This window comes from Thalassophryne amazonica, chromosome 17, assembly GCF_902500255.1.
Source record: "Thalassophryne amazonica chromosome 17, fThaAma1.1, whole genome shotgun sequence".
Lineage (NCBI taxonomy): Eukaryota > Metazoa > Chordata > Actinopteri > Batrachoidiformes > Batrachoididae > Thalassophryne > Thalassophryne amazonica.
This window is the reverse complement of record NC_047119.1, coordinates 16504802-16529706: the sequence shown is the minus strand read 5'-3', so window position 1 is coordinate 16529706 and position 24905 is coordinate 16504802. Positions and strand designations below refer to the sequence as shown.

Sequence of the window (24905 nt, the reverse complement as noted above, 5' to 3'; positions counted from 1 at the left end):
ATTTCTGACCACCAGTGGGCATATGAGGTCTTCGTCCTCCTCTTCTTCTGTGGGGGCTCCATACTGTCTTCCAGATCGAGTGCGACTGACTGGCCCCAGGCGGTCCATCAAGTTAGTTATGTCCTGTTCTAAAGCCATTATGTCTTTGGCTACACATTGTTGTCTTTGCCTGAGTCGGGCCTCTTTTGCACTCTCAGTGATGACCTCACCAGAAATCTTCCAGGTGGGTGGCTCTATAATGTGATTCCCTCGATTGGGCGTCGATTGTTGCAATATTCTTCTTTCCTCGGCGTCCCTATGTTTTGTATTCTTTCCTCTGCTAGCCGAAGTTGCTCAGCTAGTTCTTCATTACCTTTTCTGGCCAGATCCAGTGTGTCACAGAAGCTCTTGTGCCACTCTTTGGAGCCTCTATAGCCTGAGAAGGTCCAGTTGACTGACTTATGGTGGGAGAGGACGGTTTTCAGTGGACCTCGAGGCGCAGGTGGAGACTTCAGGTCTCTCTCTCTATCTTCGTCTACCTCAGTGTCACTGTTATATGTGGCCCCCCCCTACTGGTCGTCATGGGAAACCACTTACTTCTGGACTTGGAGACCTTGTATGATCCATTTGACAGATCGAGGACCTATCTCCTTGTGGCTCTCAAGCTTTTAGTGTCAGTGTGAATTTGCCCTCCACATCCATGCCTTGGTCCTCTTCATGAGTGCCTAATACAAACTGTCCAGCTGTCTTTCCCATATCATGACATTTATATGGGGGTGACTCTGCTTCCCAGCTCGGTGCACTGGCTTTGGTCTCTTTGGATTTTTCCTCTGCCATTTTTTCTCTTTTCTGCTGTAGCCTTTGTGCTTCCTGCTTGAACAAGGCCAAAACTTCTTTTTCCTCAGTGCGTTTTTTTGTTGTTATTCATGTTCTTCTGCTGATCTTTAATTTCTTTTTTCTGTATTTCTACAGCAACTGCTTCACACATCACCGGATCAAATGATCCCTCCAAAGGCCACTGCCTGCCCCCATGTGACCTTTTGTGTCACTTTCTCATACATCGGTTGGCTTTAATGCGTTTTCCTGGATACTTTCTTAATACTAAGTCTAGCGGGGTACTTTCCCGACCTTGACCTTGAGAGTTACCCATGTAACCCTGACAAACGCTATGTGAGGTGTTTCTATGGTGTTCTGGTAGTCCCTCAGGGGCTGTCCTGATCCAGACCAATAGCTTGCCGGCTGTAACACCTGTTTTGTACTTTAAGCCCTTAAAAGGATTAAATTTCCAACTGTTTTGTCCATCTTCTTTTTCTTTAACTAAATATGCAAATTTACCTGTTCCCCACCGAACCTTCCTTGGGACCACAGTCAGAGTCAACCTAGGAAACAGTTCTTCACCTGGATCGGTTGGTAGTGTTATTAAATGATTTAATGGTATGCTTATTTCTTTATTAGGATCAGCACAAAGCAGCTCCAGCCACCGGGTTAAACCCTGATGCCACAGACGTCTTATCAGCAGCTCCCAATTAATTAGAGGGAATTGTTCTTTCTTTTGCCATAATTTCTGATTGATCTCTTGTTCGTCCTGCCAATGTTCTGCTCCTACACTGTCATAATAGGTCCTTTCCAGCCAAAACTGTGTCCTGATTCCCTGGGTTTTGATGTCTCCGTCAGTCAAGTAATGTTCTGGGAGTATTATTTCATCATCACTTAAGTCTCCCATCAATGACTGTCCCAAGCATTGATCAGTCTGTCAGCTTTTTCACTATAATCTGATCTTTAACTCTTTTGATTTGTAACCAATTTTATTTCTTTAGTCCTCTTACAACCCTAACACTTCCTAATGTCTTTGCTCCTGACTTTTTTTCCTTCTAATTTCTCACTTTCCGCTTCTCTTGTCTTTTTCTGCTATGTTTGTTTATTAGTTTTCTTTCTTTGAAATAATATCTACCTTCTCTCTGTTTACATAGCAGTCTCTTCTCCTGTCTTTTTTCTCCACTGTCTCTGTTTCTCACTTTCCTCTTTGCCTGTCATGAACACGTCTCCTCCTCCTCCTCACACTCTTCACATTAATCTTGTATGTCAGCCAGCCTGCCCTCACAGCTTGCCTGCAACTCCCCGCTTACTCTCTGCTCTCCCACACAACAATCTTCAAAAGCTTTATACACAAAAATTCTTAAAAACAAATTTCTATATATCTCCATCTAGACTTCTGCCACTCTTCACTCCGTGGCTTTAAACAACTTTTTTTAATCACTTAACACCAGTGTGTTCTGTTTGAGTATGTATCTCTTCTTCACGTTAGACAGCTCTCCGGCGCTGCCAGCAACTAATATACTATTTTTAACAAGCTCCTCTCTGAGCGTACAATATTTCATTTACTTCTACGCCTTACCGCGCCTCGCGTGCGTATACTGTGCTTTCCTGCACTTTCTTCTCACTTGTATATGTTTCCTACACTCTCCAAGCATACATGATGTCTACTTTTCTTCTCACTTACTGAGCTCCTCGTGACCTTAATGTGCCTTCGCACTGAAAGTCCTCTTTTTTTTTTTCTTTTTTCCAATTCTTTTCTTATAAAAAACTCATATTACTGTGCACTTAATTACTTATTCTTCAGTATGCACTAATCTTCACTTCTATATTTCTCCCACGCCCCACAAGCGTGTATTTGGTGCCTTACTGCACTATTTTCTGCTTCATTAATTCTCATGTATTCTGCACTAACTCTTCATTTTTTATAGTTTTTCTCTTTTCTTAAAAAAATGACATCCTTTATTGAGCTCATTTTACTTACTGTCAACTGTGCTTCTCTGCACTTTATGTATTCTCCTTATGTGCGATATTTCTATTGCGCCCCCTCAGGCGCTTATCTTGTGCTTCTCTGCACTATTCTCTTTTAATCTCTTTTTCCTCACTTATCCTACCTCAGTCTTTTTTTTCTTTAAATAAACTTGTATTACCTTGTACCTATTTGTCAGTATACTTCCCTAAATTAACCCCTACAGCGCATGCTATCAGCCAGCATGTTAGTAGCGAATTTTAACACCAATTATTCCCCAAGCATCCAGGTTAGTTCTCCATACACTCTTTTCCACACCAGAGTTCATGAATATTCCTGACCTTTCACTCACACAGACACTCTCTTTCCCGGGAACACACACTCACTCTCTGGGCATTCTGTCTTACAAGGCCTGAGAATTTTCAATCTTATCTTTTTTGGTCTATTGTCAATTTTCTTAGTCCAGGTTCTTTTGGGTAAGAGGCAATTAAAAATATCACTAGTCAACTTGGGCGGAAATCCAGACTCATTCCTCCAGATCGTGCAGAAGTTATAAAAGGTTTCTGCTTACCTTTTAGTCGTGATCACTGTTATTTACGGTCTGGAGGGATGAGCTAGACCGTCCCAGGCTGCCGGAATGCCCCTGGACCCTCCTGGCTGGCTCGCCAAGTTCTGTCGTGGTCCTTCTTTTTGGTCGTCTCAGGATGTCTTCTTTAGATAACACAAAACTGATTGCATGTGGTTTGCAAGAAAAGGACACAACACTTTAGAATAATTCAGCCTTAAGCAAGACAAAATGCACAGAGTTTTTAAGTTTATTTAAGCATCCGAAACAGAGCTTATACAAACTGAGCCCTCTAGAGAGACTGAATATGCGCCAACTGCACTCATCTATATATTGGAGACCTGCGGGCATCGCTCCTCCATCGACTTATTTATTTATTTTATTCCCAAGACATGGTTTTCTATTGGAAGCGTCCTCTAGTGAACCCTAAGCAGGTGTTAGGTCATTATTTCAATGTGACAAACGCTCCCATTAAAACTTGAAGGATTTACAACTGATTTTTTTTTAAAAACACCATCTGCCACAGGTGCAGCTGGCCTGAGGCCCACCGCACCTGGCCTGTGGGCTCATTACTGCTGGGATATCAGCCAACTCTGCTGCCAACTTGGAAAGTACCTGACAGGCCGAGTGACTAATAGAGCCCTTTTTGGGTTGAACACCTGTTAGTTCAACCAGAAGACATATAGTTCAGATCAGGACACTTGATAGTTCATCAGAGAATACACAGTTCAAATAAGGACCTAAAAGTGCTTCTACAGTGTCTTCAGTAGCTCTCCATGCAAACTTATGAAAACGGCTATCATGTTCACTAACCATTCCATGTATAATTCTATAAAATGTTCCCACTGGATAATTAACATTTTATAAAGCCAGGTCATTAATGAAAGATTGTAGATCAGGGATGCTCAAGTTCAGTCCTCGAGAGCTACCTTCCTGATACTCTTAGTTGTCTCCCTGCTCCAACACACCTGAATCCAATGAAAGGCTCATTAAAAGCCTGATAACGAGTCTTTCATTGGATTCAGGTGTGTTGGAGCAGGGAGACAACTAAGAGTATCAGGAAGGTAGCTCTCGAGGACCGAACTTGAGCACCCCTTTTGTAGATGTATAACCTCTAATAACAGTATTTTTTTGGATCAGAATGAGGTTGTGTCTGAAAGAAGAGGAACACCCCTTCTTCTTTTCCTTCCTCCTCACAATACGGACACACACCATGGTGGGCTTTTCAGGTGGGTAATAAACATCTAAGCAGGAGTAATAGTGGTGAAGATTAAAGCGGCATTCCGGCCACCACAAGCACACAGTCTAATGAGCAGGTCTTGGTAATTGAATAGGACAGCGTTCCAGACCACCATCTCCGCCCATCTGACACTCTTTATCAGCATCTCCATGGCAACTGGGGAGGATACAGGCACAGCTTGGGGTGGCTGAGGCTGTGGAACTGTGTAGCAAAGTAACAACAACAGATCTGGAGTGTGTGTGATCACTGCCAATGTTGAAAATACACCATGATCACATTCTGTTCTTTGATTCATTACAGTTCAGTTCAAAATGAACCCATCAGCCATGTTTCTACCTGTTTAATCCCAGAGAGAACTAGAAGATAAATTTCATGATAACTTCAGGCCTTAACTCTGGATTAGTGTGTCTTCGGCATGTAAAAATAGCTACCCATGTCTGTGTTCATGATCAGGGAACCACCAGGCAGGCTGGGCCAGAACATTCATCTTAAATCCTATGAGCTCAGTGGCTTTAAACCTTTAGTCCACCTACCAGCGTTCAGGGACACTGCCTGGCACCTGGTGCTACCATTGACCTTTCTCCAAATACTTTCTTCTTCCAGTGGTTTTTTTTGTAAACAGAATAATACCTTGACAGTTGCCCTGGCAGCCACTCGGTTACGTAACATAGTGAATACATATATCTGTATGTGTTTCCAAAAATAGGTCAAATATTTCTAACTGGCTGACTGGGTATGGCCTGAAAAGTAAGCATCAGCTAATGTAATAACTAAAGTGGGCACAATACCGATACTGGTCCCTTCGCTATCTGCTGAGTTCGTTAAAGTTTTCCCTTTGTCTGGATGTATTTTGCTGACCTAGCCATCCAACAAAATAACTCAGATTGTGAAACAAATATTCTACTACCCTAAAGGACAACATGCACATGGCAGCATGAATCAGATGTGCACTCAGATGATTGGATTTTGTTAGTTTTTTTTTAATTCAGGATGCGAAAGCCAGTAATTTTGGGCAGTATCAGAATGAAAAAAAAATTAAGTTGTTTTGGCTTTTCTGACATGGCTTTGCATGTTGATTTGGACAAAAGCTTTATGATAGATGCCCTAACTGATGTAACTCTATGTTATATGGCAAATGTGTGGTCTTGAACCTGTAACATCATGTTTTGAAAACAAGTGCACTAACCACTTGGCCACCATTCCACTTTGGAAATTGGATTGTCACACCCCTAATAATGACAATCTACCTTTTAGATCACATCCCTGTGGACCTACTAGACCCTTTCTACACTGACCAGTATGAGCAAGAACACATTAAACCACCCATCATCCACCTGCTGCTGTCTGGCGAGCTCTATTGCCGGGTGTGTGAGCTGATCCTGCATGCCAAGCAGTCTGCCTCTCTCCAAAGCCATCAGTCTATCATACAGACACTGTCCAGGAAAGGCATCTATGTCCTGGAGACGGACAACACCCCTGTTTCTGATCTGGACCTTCAGTCGAATCCCATCAAGATGGTGAGTAGTTTAACCAAATGTGTATTTATGGACTGAAAGCTCATACGTACATACAGTCAAAATCCAAGGATCACAAACAAAAAAAGAACGCACGAAAAATGAATGAATAAAAAATAAAACCCCAAACACTGTCATCATCTTTCAAAAGCAGTAAAACAGTAAAACACAGTATTAGAAGTCACAGTTTATCTCCGTATTAGATACACTGTCATTTACAACCGAAAAGCTGCCGCTTTTTTCACACGCTTTCAACCCTGCGGCTTAAACATTCGAAATATGTCCATTAATGCATTGATTGGCAGAGTAAAAGACACATGTAGTAAATATAAATTCTTACCTGTTAGTTTCAGTGGGATTCATCTGAAGAAATAATCCACATAAAGCATCCTGCTTATCCAAACGGCATCTAAACGGTGAAGAAAAGTCCCTGTACACAGCTGTGCCGTGAGAGCTCTTCTCTCCCACCGAGTCTTGGGGATTAAATTATCCCGTCAGCCACAAAGAAATAAAATAAAATAATGTTAAAATTAGTCCGTCTTGTTTTTGTGTCGAACGGACGATAACAGTGTAACGTCCAAAGCGAAGCTGAACTACACTACCCACAATGCTCCCTGCGTCGATCGGCTAATCACGTTTTGCGCTTACTGATGATGTCATCAGCAAGCAACAGCCAGTCTGCCAAAAAACATTGATCTACACACGACAGGGATTAAAAGGTTTGATTTTAGGGTTTACACGTTTTTGACCGTTAAACTTTGCTCACTTTACAAGAAAAAAAAGTTATCGTAACTAAATTTATGATGATAAATGGTTTGATGATGATTTTAAAAGTTATCTAAAAAGCTAATCTGCTAGCAGAAACATTAGCTTCGATAATTAGCGGTTATCAGATTAGCTGAACAGTGCCCACCACCGGACTTCGTTATCACCTCTACTATAAAACTATACACCAACCTAACACACATGCAGGAGCATATACCACACTTTGTGTTGCTCTTGTTAGTTTTAGATAATAATCTGTTCTTTTTGCTTAATTTCTATGATGTATCCATCCAGAACTCCCACATCCACCTCATCGATGCCCTCATGATGGCCTACACTGCAGAGATGATCAGCATAGAGAATGTGGTCTCCAGTGTCAAGCGTTTCTCCAACTTCAGTGCCTCCAAGGAGCTGCCGTTTGACCTGGAGGATGCAATGATCATGTGGATCAACAAGGTGAGCAGCGCCAGTGTGTTTGAGTTATTCTGTTACCGCAATGATCCTTCTTTGCTGTCCTTCACTATCTTTATGGCTGCAGGTGAACATGAAGCTGAGGGAGATCACAGACAAACAGCTGAAAATGAAGCAGCATTTCCTGGATTCACCCAGTCACCAAAAGGTAACAGTGTGTTTATGTCATCACGCTCAGAATTCAATTCACTTTATTTGTATAGTGCCAACTCACAACATTAGTCACCCCAAGGCACTTCACAAGGTGCTTATCTGTTACTATGTCTCTCTTATACATGGGAAAAAGAAAGAACCTTTTTCTTAAATGGGTTGGGGTTTTTTGAGGTTTTGTACTGTCTTTCTCTTTGCCTGTTGTCTCAGTGGATGTGAATTCACTTTAATGTATGCTTGTTGCAAATAAACAGTTTCCTTTAAAAAAGCAAGCAAGCAAACAAACGAAAAACTAAATTTCTGTTTTGTCCTTGGTGGAATGACCATCATATTTCAAGAACAGGTCAGCACAATTGCTACATTGAAGTGATAATAAAGAATCACAGTTATAAAGAATCACAGTTGGATGCAGTGATTCACATCACTACAGTTTTCCACATGTTTTTATGTTACAGCCTTATTCTAAAATAGAATGAATTTCTTTTTTCCCCTCAAAATTCTGCTCACAACACCCTATAATGACAACATAAAAAAATCACATGTATTCACACCCTTTGTTCAGTAACTTTGTTGATGCACCTTTGGCAGCCATTACAGTCTCAAGTCTTCTTGAATATGATGCCACAAGCTTGGAGCACCAATCTTTGGGCAGTTTTGCAGATTCCTATTTGCATCACCTCTCAAGCTCCATCAGGTTGGATGGGACGCGTCGGCGCTCAGCCATTTTCAGATCTCTCCAGAGATGTTCAGTCAGATTATGGACTGTGGCTGTTCCACTCAAGGACATTCACAGAGTTGTCCTGAAGCCACTCCTTTGATATCTTGTCTGTGTGCTTAGGGTCATTGCCCAGCTGAAAGATGAACCGACACTCCAGTCTGAGGTCAGGAGCGCTCTGGAGCAGGTTTTCATCCAGGATGAATACCTTGCTGCATTCACCTTTCCCTCAATCCTGACTCGTCTCCCAGTTCCTGCCGCTGAAAAACATCCCCACAGCATGATGCTGCCACCATCATGCTTCACTGTAGGGATGGTGCCTGGTTTCCTCCAAACATGACACCTGGCATTCACATCAGAGTTCAATCTTTGTCTCAGACCGGAGAATTTTGTTTCTTATGGTCTGAGAGTTCTTCAGGTGCCTTTTGTCAAGCTCCAGGTGGGCTGCCATGTGCCTTTTACTAAGGAGTGGCTTCTGTCTGGCCACTCTACCATACAGGCCTGATTGGTGGATTACTGCAGAGAAGGTTGTCCTTCTGTAAGATTCTCCTCTCTCCACAGAAGAATGGTGGAGCTCTGACAGAGCGACCAACGGGTTCTTGATCACCTCTCTGACTAAGGCCCTTCACCACCGATCTGTTATTTTAGATGGGCGGCCAGCTATAGGAAGAGTCCTGGTGGATCTGAACTTGTTTTATTTACAGATGATGGAGAACACTGTGCTCATTGGGACTTTCAAACCAGCAGAAATGTTTCTGTACCTTTCCATAGATTTATGTCTCAAGATAATCCTGTCTCAGAGGTCTACATACAATTCCTTTGAATTCATACTTGGTTTGTGCTCTGACATACACTGTCAACTGTGGGACCTTATATGTAGACAGGTGTGTGCCTTTCCAAATCATGTCCAATCAACTGAATTTACCCCAGGTGAACTCTAAGCTGTAGAAACATTTCAAGGATGATCAGTGGAAACAGGATGCACCTGAGCTCAATTTTGAGCTTCAAGGCAAAGGCTGTGAATACTTACGTACATGTGATTTCTTAGTTTTTTGTTTTAATAAATTTGCAAAAATCTAAAATAACCTTTGTCACATTGTCATTATGGGGTATTGTGTGGAAAAAATGAATTTCATCCATTTTGAGATAAGGCTGTAACATGACAAAATGTTGAAAAAGCGAAGCGCTGAGAATACTTTCCGGATGCACAGTATCTTTCAGTTTGCAGTGATAAATGGAAATTTGTGTGTGTCTGTGGGTGCTATGAGTAATTTAGTATACATAGTTAGTCCAAACACTCGCTAATATCAAATCATAAATATTGTGATACACAAATACTGTTACATGTCCTATTTTTTAGTTACAGTGTTATTTGTGAAGATTGTCATTATTACCCACTATAGGACATCTAACTAGATCCTTGTGATTTGACTGGTGGATTCTATGTCATGACATTTGTGATTTGTCTCATTGACATCACTACTGTGCACTTTTGTACTGTTTACCGTGCATTTTTCTCCCATTCATTTCGCTCTATTGCACAGCTTTATTTACTTTTTGAATAAACTGCTCCCGTGATGTGAGAAAGCTAAATCCACGAGCCACAGTATCCGCGGGGGTATCTTTAGCGGCTGTAGAAGCTGTTTCACCAAATTCAGGGAAGCAGAGGTGTGTTTCCACATATACCACACATATAGCCTACTCTGCCCCTGCTATCGGCTTCCTGTAAGTCAAATTTCAAATGATCTATTTAGGTGTCATATAAAACAAATAATGAATGTTTTCCATTCATGCAATGGAAGGAATATTTTCATTCATTAAAAGATGGAATGTTTCATTCAATTCCGCTCTGCCTTGTTGAATGTTATATTCATTATTTGTATATTATTGTACTTATTGTTATGCACTTATACACGTACACAGAAGCTATTCCAAATGTATATTATGGTTATTGATATAAATGCTTGAGTTTTCTCAGATCAGGTGTTTGCGTTGACACAGGGGATAATCTGATTGGTTGTCACTGTGTCTGATAGCTTACTTGTCTTCCATTTTGTGTCTCCCCAAACATTCCTTCCCTTCCTGCCTCTCGGATATTAGTCTCCCTCCAAATGGTACTGGAAGCTTGTCCCTGTAAGTGGACCTACTACAGAAGGTTCTGATGTATGCCGCATAGAGTTTTCAGCACCGTGCAGATCTCCCAAAGCTTTTTCTTTGCTTCCTGCCATTTGCTTTCACTTTGCATGAAAGCTGGATGCAAGCCTTTCTTTTTTTTACGCGAGGGTTTGCTTTCTCATCCATCCCTTCACTCAAAACCTGCCCTTACTACATCACCAAAACATTTTTCTGTGTTATTATCTTTTGTTCTGCAGCATAGTGTTGCTGCATCTCTAGAGCCAAATTTTCTAATGGCTGAAGCCCACTTGTCCGGTCATGGCGGTTAATGTTTGTTTTTAAAGCTATTTACGGCCTTGCACCTCCCTACTTGTCTGAAATTTTAACTTTGCGGACCTACAGTAGGACATTAAGGGCGTCTGTCCAGCTTTACTTAGATGTTCCAAGGTCAAGATATAAACGCTGGGGTGATCATGCTTTCGCGGTAGCTGGTCCCAGACTGTGGAATGAGCTACCTCTTGAGTTACGTACTATTCCTGACCTAGCACTTTTTAAATCTAAGTTAAAGACTTATTTATTTAAACTGGCTTTTAACACTTAGTGGGGAGGTGACATGTTCTGTTATTTTTATGTTCTTTTTTATGTGTTGTTTTAAAATTTTATTTTATATGTGTTTTATTTTTGTAAATTTGTGTTTTTAATGTTAAGCACTTTGGACACCAGTCGGTGCTGTAAAGCGCTTTATAAATAAATGTTGATTGATTGATTGATGGCTTATCTTAATTTGCCATTAGCCTCTTCGAATCATTTCTTTCAATCCTCACCAGCCTGATATATTGCATGCACTGGCCCATTGCTTATTGGAGCCTGTGGAGTTCTCTTGTGTGGTAATGTGCTTGTCATTAACCCTTGTTTGTGTTCTATCCTTTCCCTTAATGGTTGTCCTCTTCTCTGTCTGTTACCACATTTGTCAGTCACCAAAATCCATCTTAATGTTTTGAATTGAGCCTGTCTTTTGAGTCTTATTTGTGATAGAGCAGGTAGATCAGCATGATAAGGCCTTGGTCTACCAATATGTGTCCTGGGTTTAATTGCCACAGTGACGCGACCTGTCTAGGTCCTTGAACAAGACACTTCATCTCCATTTTTCCAGTCTACCAGGCTATAAATGGGTATTGGCCTTGGCTGGGGAAGTAAAGGCCACGATCCAATAAATACTGTAGATACCAAGCGGAATTTGATGCTAATTTCAGATACTGCAGATACTGACAGCTTATATATAACCTGAGTTTCTCCTTTAAAAATAGTTCAGAAAAATGGAACTGTGTTTGTGTGATATAAAATGGAAGCGCATGTATAGCACTTTTCCATCTATATCAGAAGCTCAAGCACTTTACATTCATGTCTCACATTCACACACACACCAATGTCAGGGTACAGCCATGCATGGCGGCACTACACACCAGGAGCAACTTGGGGATTAAGGACCTTGCCCAAGGGCCCATAGTGATTTTCTGACCAGACAGGGGTTTGAACCAAGGATCCTCTAGTCTCAAGCCCACTGGTTAACCACTAGACCATCACCTCCCCAACCCAAAAGTTAGATGTAAAAATGAAACAGTAATCTGTTTAGATAAAGCTACAACACTATTTCAACTGGCAATCTGTGTTGCTGTGTAGGTACGTTACCGCAGAGATCACCTGTCAGGTTGTAAGCTTCAGTGTTTCCCTCTGCTGGAAGACCTGTTGAAGGACGTGTCTGACGGCATGGCTCTTCTGGCTGTGATCCACTTCTACTGTCCAGAACTCATCAGACTAGAAGGTATAATAACACTGAATTACTCATCAGAGTGCGTACTTTTTATCTCTTCCAAGCTCACACTTCTCAGATCTTCTGCTCTCTTGCAAATCATGTTAACATTTCCTGGCATCAATTCATAAATGTGTTCTAAAACTCAGTGCCTTCTATTGTAGTTTAAACTCAAATACTCAACCTCTATGGCATATACATATATTGATCAGTTCATTAGCTTTTGAGTAATGCTGCTAACAAGCAATGAAACTCCACTGCTCACTGTTGTCCCATGTAGATATCTATCTGAAGGAGGTTCCATCAATAGCAGATAGTCTTTATAACATCCGCCTTCTGAGGGAGTTTTCTAATGATTACCTGAACAAATGCTTCTACCTCAAGCCAGAGGACATGTTGTATTCTCCACCAGTACTGAAGGTAAGCCTAAAAACACTTCACACTCACAGAATACCAAAAAAACCTGACTGCAGTGTTCACTGTCAACATACTGTTGTTGAGGCCAGTCTGCTTTATTATGTCTTACAGATTAATGTGATGCTGTTTATCGCAGAGCTCTTTTGGTGGTTTGAGGTCGTGAAGCCAGACTTTGTTCAACCCAGACACCTTCAGGAAGTTAGAGATGGTATAAAAAGCATTGTGATGTATTTTGGCCGATTAATGTAGTGCAAATGTTTTTTCTTTAATTCCATAAAGCAACAGTGTGCTGTGTTTACAAGATTAGTTTTAATGACTGATATTACATTTTAGTGAGATTGCTGCTGCAGGCGAAGAGTACTCAACCCCACGTTCCCATATCCAGCAACACCAAACGTTTCCAGGTGTCATCAAACTCTCCTGATGTCTTGGCTACACCCACAATCCCAGATCTCAGGTAAAACCATTTTCCAGTCACAACAGCAAATTCATAATATTTTATGATCAGCCATTACCAGAGTATGACATTGAAGTCTAATATTCTTTTCGTTTGGTAGCTGGTCACCAAATATTTAGCTTATGAAATGCTACTTTAAACAAGCACATAGTCTCCACTATCCCACACCATTCTGGGCAAATGTTGATAAGCTTACCACTGACAAGTAATGCTTTTCTGCAGAAGGCTTTTACACATTACATTTAAGCCACAGGGTTGGGCAGGTTTTCTTTGCAGCCACTGATTCCACCAGGTGATTTCACTGATTAACTAATTCCATCTGCTCAAAGTGATATTAATCATTGAAATCACCTGGTGGAATCAGTGGCTGCAAAGAAAACCTGCACCCTCTTGGCCCTTTCTGGAACAAGTTGCCCACCCCCGATTTAAGCAATTCTGACATTTTGACACATAAATCAAGAGACTTCTTGGGGTCACCATGCCAAGCACACATACCACGTTTGGTGAGAATCAGGCAGTTAAAAGGAAGTTATTGTCCACACAGTTTTATTTTTCAAGTATGTACCTTGACCTTTTGAACACAAAGACAATAGGCTTCTTGGGGTCAATATACCTATTACATATACCAAGTTTTCTGACCACTGGGCAGTTAAAAACAAAGTTATTGCCCTCACAAGATTTTTACAAATCCATCCATTTTATATACCCGCTTACTCCAGTTAAGGATCACGGGGGGGTCTGGAGCCTATCCCAGCAGTCACAGACCGTGAGGCAGGGTTTTTACAAATCCTTCTTACAAATAGTTGTGCCATTAACTAGTTGGGTTGGAATGTGCAACTTTATGGCCTAGTTCAAAAATATTGATGCCAAAGTGTGACATAACCATCAAAATTTAAAAGTGGTCTTTTTTTGTGAAATGTTATCATTTTAGGTATGGTTATATATCAGAGTTTCAATATATCTATAGGTCTTGGTTCAGGCATTGCTAGAAATTATCAGTGCATATATACTATAATGTGCTAGAGCGTAACGCTTGCGACAACAGTTGGAGGTATCTTCTTTAGTCTGCAGAAGCTTGAAACAAAGGAATTCTATCCATTAGTTCCTGGTATTATTGAACAAGTAATATAATTATTCTATTGAAGCAGAGCAAGAGATATAGCTAAGGTTTTGACACAAATAAGTCAAGGACTTATTCTCAGCGTTACACTTGTGACAGTTTTACCTTGCTTTAGAAACATGATGTTTTTTTCTAGGAAATGACATTTCTACCTTTACAAAAATGTATTACTGTGTGTTAGTATGAAGCACAAACTACAAAAATACAAAATACAAGGTTATTTCTTTAACATTTAACTTTAAATGATAATACTAAATATCAATGTCACACAAAATTGATGAAAAAAGTGCTATTTTTGAAGTAAATTTCGTGCATATCTCAGGAACCGTGCAGAATTTTTCCATGAACTTTTCAGTACCTGTCAAAGAGACTATAGGCAAGTCACAGATAAATCTGGATGGTGCTAAATAAAATAATGGCTTGTTCATGACAAATGCAATGCAAATCAGCAGTTAGGCTTCATTATTTTTGAACTAGGCCTTATGAGCAACACACACATGCCCGCTATTTATTTTTAATAGAATGGTAGCAGTAAAGCATAATTTTTTAAAATTAAACATTTAAATAAAATCAAACCAATTGCTTTTCCTCACAGTAACAAGTCAAACTCATCAAGCCCAGGCCATGCTTTTCAAAGACGGAGACAACAGAAGGTGCCTGAGAATGATGGGACAGCAGGTAATGCATTTACTTTACCAGTTCTGACAGGAGGTTTGGTTTGGACACAAATGCAAGACTCACAAACACAGCTCTGGTTGACAAACTTTAGTGGAGTGACAAGCAGTGGTCGGTACACGGGTAGACAGTCGAGAAGACACAGCAGCAGAATTATTAACATCAGGCTTTATCATGGTCAGAACAAACGGGCAGGTGGTCGAAAACACTTTGAGGCAGGCAGGACTATGGAACATGAACGAGAGCTGGAAAGAAGGCACAGGGCGCATCAATCTGGCAAAGAAACAAAGCAGAATGAGCAGTATATATGCACCCCAGCGACGAGCTGCAAATTGAACACAGGTGAGCATGGAAAGCACTGGAAAGGGGGGCGTGACCAGGGAGAGAGAGAGACAGACACGCCCACCTGTAAAAGAGACAGAGAGACCCAAACAGAAAAGCATCCAACAAGGAGATAAACAAAAAAGAAGACAGCCTACACACAAAAACAGACTACAACCAAGAAATAAAAGCAGATCAAACACACCCCCTGACAAGTTCAGTGTTGGGCGGTTCCTTAAAAGTTTTGTTTTTTTAAATTGAGAGACAGTGATTTAAAATCAAAATGATACCAGTCAGTGCTTGTAAAATAGCCGTTAATTCAGGAAATAGAGATGAATGGTGTCCAGTGGGAACACAGTATCAGAATCAGGGCAGCCTTGACTCACCAAGTATCTTCAAAGAAAAGAAGGAATTTGACTCCGGTTTGAATTGTACTCTCTCTGTACAACCATATATAAATATAGACTAAACACTAAATAATTCACAATAAAAATGTGCAAATAAAGTGTGCAGTACAAAATGTGCTAAGGAGAAACAGACAAACAGATTGAAGTTGTACATGAGGTATATGAATTAGTGATTTTTGTTTTTGGCAGGTTAAATTGTTCATCAGTGTGATGGCCTGTGGAAAGAAACTGTTCCTGTGTCTGGTTGTTTTGATGTACAGAGGTCTGTAATGTCGACCAGGGGGGAGGAGTTTAAACAGTGTGTGTGAGGGTTCTGCAGAGATGTTACCAGCTCGCTTCCTGGTCCTGCACCGGTTTCAGTCCTGGGTGGAGGGCAGGCTGGCACCACTGATTTTTTTTTTCTACAGATCTGACAGTTCGCTGAAGTCTGTGCCTGTCATGTTTGGAGGCAGAGAGAAACCAAACAGAGATGGAGATGCACAGGACAGACTGGATGATGGATGTGTAGAAGATGATGACCAGTTCCTGGGGCAGGTTGAACTTCCTGAGCTGTCTGAGGAAGTACATCCTCTGCTGTGCCTTTTTCCTGATGGAGTCTACGTGGGAGGTCCACTTCAGATCCCGGTAGATGGTGGATCCCAGGAACCGGAACGTGCCCACAGTAGACACAGTGTTGCTGAGGATGGGGAGAATTGATGGGGTGTTTTCTCTTGAAGTCCACTATCATCTCCACAGCCTTGAGCGGGTTCAGCTTCAGGTTATTCTGACCACACCAGAGGAACAACTGTTCCACCTCCTGTCTGTATGCGGCCTCGTCACCATCCTGGATGAGTCCAATGATGGTGTCGTCTGCAAACTTCAGGAGTTTAACAGGCGGGTTCTCTGAGGTGCAGTCGTTTGTGTAGAGGGCAGTTCTGTCAGGTCATCCTGAAGCAATGCTCCAAGACCTGACCTGAACGACCTGTTACATTATAACATCTGTTAACCCAGTTTTGAATTCTACAGATGTAATTCCTCTAATATGAAGCATATTATGTTTTCAGAGCAAAGAAAAAGGGCGGACTGTCTGACACACGCCGATGGGCAACCTAAGGGCTCATTATTGCCTTGGCCAGAGAGAAGGCTGAGGTGAGCGGCTAAATTGCATTCTTTACAGTTATTGCACTCACTGTATTTACATGTATCTTGTAGCACCAGGTACTGTATTTTCTGAATTATAAGTCGCAGTTTTTTTAACCATAGTTTGGGAGGCCCTGAACTTTTGACGGGACTTACACGCTGAAAAATCATGCGGTTCTCATTATTTTTTTCACATCAACATCAATAGCGATAATAATGGGGCAGCATAGTGCATTAGTGGTTTCATTGGTGCCTCACAGCAAGAAGGTCTTGGGATTGCTTCTCATCTGGTCCTTTCTGTGTGAAGTTTGCATGTTCCCTTTTGTGATCATGTGGGTTCCCTCCAGATGCACCGGCTTCCTCCCACTTCCAGTGACATACATGTTAGGCAAATTGGACACTTTAAATGGGTCATTAGTGTGAGTGTGTTTGTCTGTCTATATGTGGCCCTGTGACACTGGCGACCTGCCGAAGGTATACTCCGACTCTCACGCAGTGACCACTGGCATAGGCTCCAGCTCACTCGTGACCTTTTATTAGAATACGCGGATAAATGAATAAAATGAATGAATAATAAGTATTTATAAAGGGGAGCTTCTCCAGTGCAACTTAAACTCCAGAAAATATGGTACTTGTTCAGTGTTTTATGACAGTTGGCTGACTTCATTCTAATTCTTCCCATTGCAACCATCCTTTATCCAGACCTTTACCCCAACCTGTGCCCTTTGCCCTGCAATTTCCTGTGGAGGGTGGTGGGGACAGCACCGGCCTTGCTTGCTTCGTCAACAAAGACAGCTTGGCCTCCAACGTTATGAGCATTACCCCCAAACACATGCTGAGGTCAGGTCCCCAAATACCTCCTTATAGCCTGAGTGGTCAGAGCCTTTTAGGTCACATTCGCATAGAGGATGAGGAAGAGATTGTAGAGGAGGAAGAGCTGGTTGCTGTTATTCATCCTTATGAGTTTTCTCAACATCAGGTTGAAAGCAACATGGAGCAGGATGAATTGGAAATACAAAATGTTTCCACTGCAAATGTTTCTAAAACCCGCTACTCTCCTTGCCTTCGCACCAGTCTCTTCATATCAGACCAGCAAGGAGAGAGCTACTATCTAGAACCCTTGATGCCTGCAGTTGTAAAATCTGCCAAAGAGAAGAGCATCAACCTGAGCAAGGAAGCGGAGAGTGGAGAGAGTGCTGCAAGAGCAACAAAAACAGCAAGAAAAACAAGCACTCTTCCAAGTACTTCACATTGGAAAATCCCTGTGACGGAATCAAACAATCTCAAAAGTACTTTTATCCACGGGGAATCAGTCAGTGGCCCTCTCCAGCTACCCAGAGAAGGATCTGTAGACAGTTCACAGCAGTCCCATGGTTTTTTTCTTCATTTGTCAGGAGACCCAGAGACTCCAAACCAGGTAGTTCTCCCTGAAGAGGACCGTGACAGTCCTTTCTCCACTGGGTTGGAGGTTGGGTATGAATCTGACTCTGACATTGCAGACCTTGTAGAAGATGAGGAGGAGGATCAGATGCAGCTGGCCAAAGAGTTGGTGGTGAGACAAAAGCTAAAGTGCTTCGAGGACGGAGATGCATCTGTATTTGGAGAGGGCGAGTCAGCCAAATTGAGAGAAGACATGAAGGTGAGTGAGCGAGGTGATAAGGAAAATTTTAGTGGGTGTTCCAGCCCATGCCTCAGTACCGCGTCCTGGGTGAGCACCTGCAGCACTTCAGGCAGCACTAGTATGAGGATGACGAGCTTTGCAGAGCGCAAGCTGCACAAAATTTACCTCCGTGACGGGTTTTCAAGTACCAGTAGTTCCCAGAAGACTACCCCCGATGGTTCTGACAACACACCGTGCCCTCCCTGGCAACTGAAGAGTGATGCTAGTTCCAGTGGTCTAGGGAAGGAACCTGGTTCAGAGTTGGGAAGGAGTGCTACGTCTTGTTCCCCAGTAGTGCCTTCAGAGTTGCTGCAACTTCACATGCAACTAGAAGAACAAAGACGTGCTATTGAATATCAGAAGAAAAAGATGGAAGCCCTATCAGCACGGCAGCGACTGAAACTAGGGAAAGCTGCATTCTTCAACATAGTGAAGAAGGGGGGTGGGAAGAGTGACACACTTCCCCAGCCCTTGAAACACCCTCAGGAAATCTCAGAACTAACTGATACAGATAGGGGTAAAGTGAAGTTCCTGCCCTGCAAAGACGACTCCTGTCTTGAGGCTTTGAAGGGTCAGGCAAAGTCTGTTAAAACAAGGGGAGGACCACTGCACAGAGACAATGCAATCAACGCCAGTCCATTGGTTAAGGACAGTGGTACTGAGCCTGACTTGAATGAGTGTTCCCGATCTATAGAGCTACTCAATGATGCTCTTAGTTGTATTCAACAGCAAATGATGCAGCTTTCCTTCCAGCAAAAACTGCTGATGAATCAAAGTGCAGTCTCTTCTCCAGGATCTCAAGAATTAGACTCAAGCCCAACAGCCAACACAGCACAAACAAAAGTCTCTACCTCAGACTCCAAATCTTTTTCTGTCGTTCAATTTGTCGATATTGGCAGGAGCCATTCTGGGCCTGCTCGCTGCCCTCCCAGGCTGAGCTCAAGTCAACGCAAGTCCGGCAGCAAAACCTCAGAGTTAAAACAGATCAAGGAGAAGGCATCCATCAAGTCCAACTCCCAACCCCAAAAATGTGCACCTTCTTTTAATGAAAGCTCTTGTGGAGACCAGGTGAGTGGAGGAGTTGTTGAGAGTTCCAAGTTAGAAAGAAGTATTGTCAGAAAAACCACCTTCAGGGTCCATGATAATCACAACCAACTATCCAACAGAGAGGGAAATATCTCTGAGGAACTCCAGTCACAGGATCCACCAGTCATCTTCAGTACTGTTGTGTCTAGCTCAGAGAGTGTAGAAGAGGATGAACCTGTTGAATCAGGAAAAGAGGCTGTGTGTGGGATTGAGAGTACCACAGCCAAAAGTCAACTGATTGAGGTTGACATATCAGAACTCAAGGAGCCACTGGAGGATGGCAGCGCACATGTTCCGGACTGCTCTGAAGACAGGGAGCAAAAGAATGCGTTGGGCTTCTTCTTCAAGGTAAAATTGGCATGCTCGTCATCACTTGTTTGTAGAACATGTGATGTTGCCTAGCTATGTGGCTAATCACTATGTGTCTGTGTGTCAGGATGATGAGAAGGCAGAAGATGAAATGGCGAAACGCCGCACTGCCTTTCTCCGCAAACAGCAGCGCAAAGCTGAAGAAGCAAGACTGCGCAAACAGCAGCAAGAAGCCGAGAGTGAGCTAAAACGTGACGAGGCAAGGTACGTGTTCATGCACACACTCCCAGAGTAATTCGAAGTCCATACCTGGAATTCTACTCGAACCCATGGCGTCTTTCCTTAAGGCGTAAGGCAGAAGAGGAGCGAGTACGTAAAGAGGAAGAGAAGGCACGCAGAGAGCTGATTAAGCAGGAGTACCTTCGCAGGAAGCAGCAGGCACTGATTGAAGAGCAGGGTCTTGTCAATCCTCGTCCAAGGACTAAATCACGCAGGGGTAGACCCAAGTCATTGCACCGCGAGGGGTTCAACAGTCTCTCTAAAGGAACCACCACACGTGAGAGAACCTTTAGCACCTTAACAGCATGGTTTTGTGCATTTATTTGTTTATTTGTATGAATTTCTTGTAGGATTTCTTGAATCTTAATGTCATAGAACAAGAGTAGCTGTTTGTAGCTGGCACTGGATGATCCCTTTGTCTTTAATGTAACATTTTACTGCTGTTGCCACACCTAGAAGGCTCAGTTTTGTGATGGGCTTGGAACAGTACAGTTTAATTTGGTAAAATACTGCTGTTGATATGACATACAGCTGAACCAAGTGACAGTCACCGAGGATCCACTCTCTCCTTGGCCACTGAGGCAGATAGCGTAATGTCTGCAGGGGCAGAGACACAAAGGTGAGAATTACAGAATGTGATTTGTATAAGTGTAGGGGAGGGACAATGCTCTCATAATTAGGTCCTCTTCAGGGCTGGATCATTGTGCTCTGTGGAGTTGTTGCCAATCCTGAGCAGAGGCTCTTGTAGGAACATGGAGAAAGACTGCGAGAATGGCTCCATAGCTTCTTCCATCATGTCAGCTGAGTACACTGGTGAGCAGGAATACAGAAGGATGCTATGCATGCTTACAAAACTTTTGTGCAGTACTCATGTTGATGTGTTTTATCTATATTTTTGGAAAAGGTCCTAAACTCTTTAAAGAGCCAAGCTCCAAGTCCAACAAGCCGATCATCATCAATGCCATCGCTCATTGCTGCCTGGCTGGAAAGGTTAATGAGCCCCAGAAGAATGTCATCCTGGAGGTAAGTTAGATCACTTGAAATTTTGTTGCTCCATAATCAAAAGTTGTGCTCCCAATATGTAGAACTGGGTTTGATTCCCAGTCGTGTTTCCTGTTTTTGTCTTTGGACAAGACTTCATCTGTATTGGCTCAGTCCAAGTCTTTAGGGTCTTGGTGTTTCCTGTCTTAGTGTATCACTGTGAGACTTGGATGCTAACCAGTTACTTAAGGTGATGACTGGATGTCTTTGATACTACGTCTCACCGGAGTATCCTTTGGTACCGCTGGAGTGACGTTGTGTCAAATGAACAACTTAGGCAGACTCAGATGAGGAGTATCACTTATGATGTGAGGGAATGTCAATTATATGAAGGCCATATGGGACATTTCTCTGGCCATAATCTGGCTGTAGCAGATATTTTTTTGACTTTTAAGAGGTGGGGATGGACCGGTTGTGTGCTTGGGTGGCTGGTATCCAAGGATGTTTCATGTTGTGGTGGACATGCTGACGCATGGCACCAGCATCCCAGATCTGCCATAACCATACCATGTTGACATATTTGGAAGACAATGACGGTCCAAGACTTTAGAGTCCTGGGCCCGGTTTCATAAAGCAGTCTAATCTTTTAGTCTACTAAGCTTACTTAGCCCAACTAAGGTTAATCGCCCAACATTATCGGTCTCCATTTCACAATGACAGCTAAACTTGTAGATTATTTGTTTTTGCATTAGTCAACGATTTTCATGGTCATAGCGGCCTAGCGAGTACCGTTGCCAAGAAACGCCTCCAGTGCGCAACGGTTTTGTTTACTTCCAAGTTGGTCTGTCTCCTACAAACATGGTCGTCCTCCGCAGCAGAGGAGAAGTGCTCCCGGCCTCAGCATCTGTAAACATCTCCAATAGATTATTCTGGTCTCGGAACACCCGATCCCGCCACAAGGCTCTCCTTCCTTCCTTCTCCATCAAGTGGTGGTACATGATAGCCATCTTTTTTGAGGTAAGACACTGAAGTTTTGTCAGCTAGATATAAGATTAGCCTCCTCTGTACCAGGATAAAAACTTAAGTCAGGTAACGTGAAATTTTAACCAACTAAGTCCTTTGTGCAACGACTAACGTCAGAAAATTAGTCGATTAAATGACTTTAGTTGAATAAACAAGATTAGACTGCTTTATGAAACCGGGCCCAGGTGCTTCAGGATGCTAACTAGCAAACGAAGACGTTGACTGGATGTATTTAGAACCAGGTCTCTTTGAAGACTCGTTGGCTACCACTCATGATCCAGAATACACATTATTTATAATTACGCAGTAATGTCAGCTGTGACACGACCATTACATGCTGCATTTTCTTGATGATGATCCAGCACACAGGTGCTTCATTAATGATGACTGGACCCAACCAAGGGGGCATCCACAAATAACCTGTTTCCAGCAGATAGATGGGTACTTTTATTAGATATGGATTGATCCCTGTTCTGCCTAGGTAGTTGCCAATCAGAACTGAGGTCAGCTAGGTGCAGCACCACTGGAGACATGTACTAGTACTAATCAAGCTACTTTGACAGATGAAATAGGGTTAACACAAGCAGGCTCGTGGGTCTGAATGTGTCATTGGTCTTGTGAACTTTATGTTGCTTGTATGCGATATATTTGTCAGTGTTTAACTGTTTTGCAGGAGGTAGAAAAGTGTGAGTCCAATCACCTGATTATCCTCTTCCGAGATGGCGGCTGCCAGTTCCGTGCCATTTACTTGTTCTCGCCAGAAACTGAGGAGATCATAAAGTTTACGGGAACAGGACCACGGACTGTCAGTGGGAAGATGATCGACAAACTTTATAAATACAACTCGGACCGCAAGCAGTTCACCATCATCCCAGCCAAGACTGTGTCTGTCAGTGTTGACGCCTTGACCATCCACAATCACCTTTGGCAGGTCAAGAGGCTAGGCAGCTCGCGGAGGAAGTAGGAAAACGACACATTTTGGGAAAAAAAACTCAGTTGCTGGTCTGTTAGTGTTGGGCCGGACCCAATACGGATGAGCACCCTGAGGTGATCAAGTGACTAAAAAGGGGAGTTAGCCTACCGCTGCAAATGAGCAGTTATAACATTATTCTATGTTGGTATCCTAAAAGAGAAAACAAGACACCTGCCAACCGATTGCACTGTTCCTTTTTTTTAAACATTTAGTTCTGCATGACATTTTTGTTTTAAATTATTGGTACTTCCTACGTCATTAGCCACTAAAAAAGGCAGTTTATTAGTTGATTCTTATGTAGCAGTTAGCACATGACAGAATGCAAGATCAACGCTGCACTACACAATCTACTTACTGTATAATCATAAAAATACTACCAATATCCAGCGCAACTCTGGTCACACAGCGAAGGACATTGATTTGGTATTGATTATAAGATGGTTTGCTTTCAACTTGGCAAAAAAGAAAACCCTCTTCTAGCTGTGATATTTACTATTTATTCACCAGTAACAACTATCGATCAATACTGTACTGCTTTTCTGGAGAAAATTCTAAAGTATGGGATAAAGGCGGCGACTAATGCATCTCCAGAAGTGTGCGAGTACGAGCAAACAGAAGAGTTGTTTGCACTACATGCTCTGAATGTGTTTATGCTTTTGATTTTGCTTTAAAAATTTCTGCTGTTTGACAGAATAGTAGACAATAACACTGTTGAACAGTTTTACTCTTATGACTGTAAAGACAACAGGGCAGTAAATGTTGCTACATTTACCGCCTGTTTGCCTGTACATCCCTTGCTTTCACCACTTTTGCCAGAATAGGTTTCAAGGTACATTTGGGCCAGGTTAGCAACAAATCCTATTGATTTTGAAGTTAGAAGATCAAACTTATTGGAAGCTTTTTTTTAAAACCAAAAATGTTTTTGTGAGCGCATACGAGGTCTATTAGAAAAGTATCCGACCTTATTATTTTTTTTCAAAAACCATATGGATTTGAATCACGTGTGATTGCGTCAGACAAGCTTGAACCCTCGTGCACATGCGTGAGTTTTTCCACGCCTGTCGGTTGCGTCATTCACCTGTGAGCAGGCTTTGAGTGAGGAGTGGTCCAGCCCCCTCGGCGGATTTTCATTGTCAGGAAATGGCGGAATGATTTGGGCTTTTTTTCCATCAGAATTTTTTCAGAAACTGTTAGAGACTGGCAGCTGGAAACCATTCGAAAAATTTATCTGGCTTTCGGTGAAAATTTTACGGGCTTCACAGAGAATAAGGACTGTTTCTACAGCTTTAAGGACGGCTTTAAGGACGCTTGGCGCGCCGCGCTCCGTGCCGCCATCGAGAGCCACAAACCACAGGATCATTTCTAAACGGATGGCTCTGTGGAGCCGGACCCTCGTGTGCACTTTCTCTGGTTATCACAAATGCTGGACATCAACCATTTTCCGGCAGATTTCACTTTTACCAAGAGATTTTGTCATGGAAAGCCGAGCGGAGGCGTCGCGCGTCACGACCGATTTGCTGATGGAGCAAGACAAAGGAACACCTCCATTTTGGTCTCACAGGACAGCTTTGGGATGGTGTTCAGACAGCTGTCGGTGGTTTTTCCATCGAGTGATTATCCGAGAAATTGTGGATGTGCCTGGACATGCCAGAACATGTCCCGTGAGGCTTCATCACGGCGTTGCTTTACGCCATGCGGCACCGCCGCGATGCACGGAATTCCTCCGCACGGAATTCCTCCGCACGTCTGTCTCAATGTGCCGAAAAAGTGCTGATGTCCACATCTTTTCACAATTCCTGTGCTAGTCAGACGATGTCCCGGATAAAACACAGCGTCCAGTTTGGAAATGAACGGCACATTCCACTGTTACAGGAGTTTTTGTCATGGAAAGAGGAGCATAGGCTTTGCGTGTTGCGGCGGTGCCGCATGGCACACAGCAACGCCGTGATGAAGCCTCACGGGACATGTTCTG

At 42.6% G+C, this 24905-nt stretch overlaps 1 protein-coding gene across 2 annotated transcripts in view; it reads left to right on the top strand.

Moving 5' to 3' along the window:
- Positions 1 to 23019, top strand: part of camsap1a (calmodulin regulated spectrin-associated protein 1a) — a 42052-nt gene extending 19033 nt beyond the window's left edge. The window contains exons 3-19 of one of the 2 annotated variants that reach the window (XM_034191902.1): positions 5821 to 6083; positions 7140 to 7301; positions 7384 to 7464; positions 10282 to 10314; positions 11977 to 12118; positions 12387 to 12526; positions 12635 to 12731; positions 12857 to 12980; positions 14696 to 14778; positions 16547 to 16631; positions 17325 to 19716; positions 19805 to 19941; positions 20025 to 20233; positions 20488 to 20575; positions 20648 to 20769; positions 20861 to 20979; positions 22634 to 23019. In XM_034191902.1, coding sequence (XP_034047793.1) covers positions 5821 to 6083; positions 7140 to 7301; positions 7384 to 7464; positions 10282 to 10314; positions 11977 to 12118; positions 12387 to 12526; positions 12635 to 12731; positions 12857 to 12980; positions 14696 to 14778; positions 16547 to 16631; positions 17325 to 19716; positions 19805 to 19941; positions 20025 to 20233; positions 20488 to 20575; positions 20648 to 20769; positions 20861 to 20979; positions 22634 to 22924 — 4568 coding nt within the window. In that variant the 3' untranslated portion in view covers positions 22925 to 23019. The remainder of the gene's footprint in view (positions 1 to 5820; positions 6084 to 7139; positions 7302 to 7383; positions 7465 to 10281; positions 10315 to 11976; positions 12119 to 12386; positions 12527 to 12634; positions 12732 to 12856; positions 12981 to 14695; positions 14779 to 16546; positions 16632 to 17324; positions 19717 to 19804; positions 19942 to 20024; positions 20234 to 20487; positions 20576 to 20647; positions 20770 to 20860; positions 20980 to 22633) is intronic. The other variant, XM_034191903.1, reaches the window with a different exon arrangement.
- Positions 23020 to 24905: the final 1886 nt, after the last annotated feature.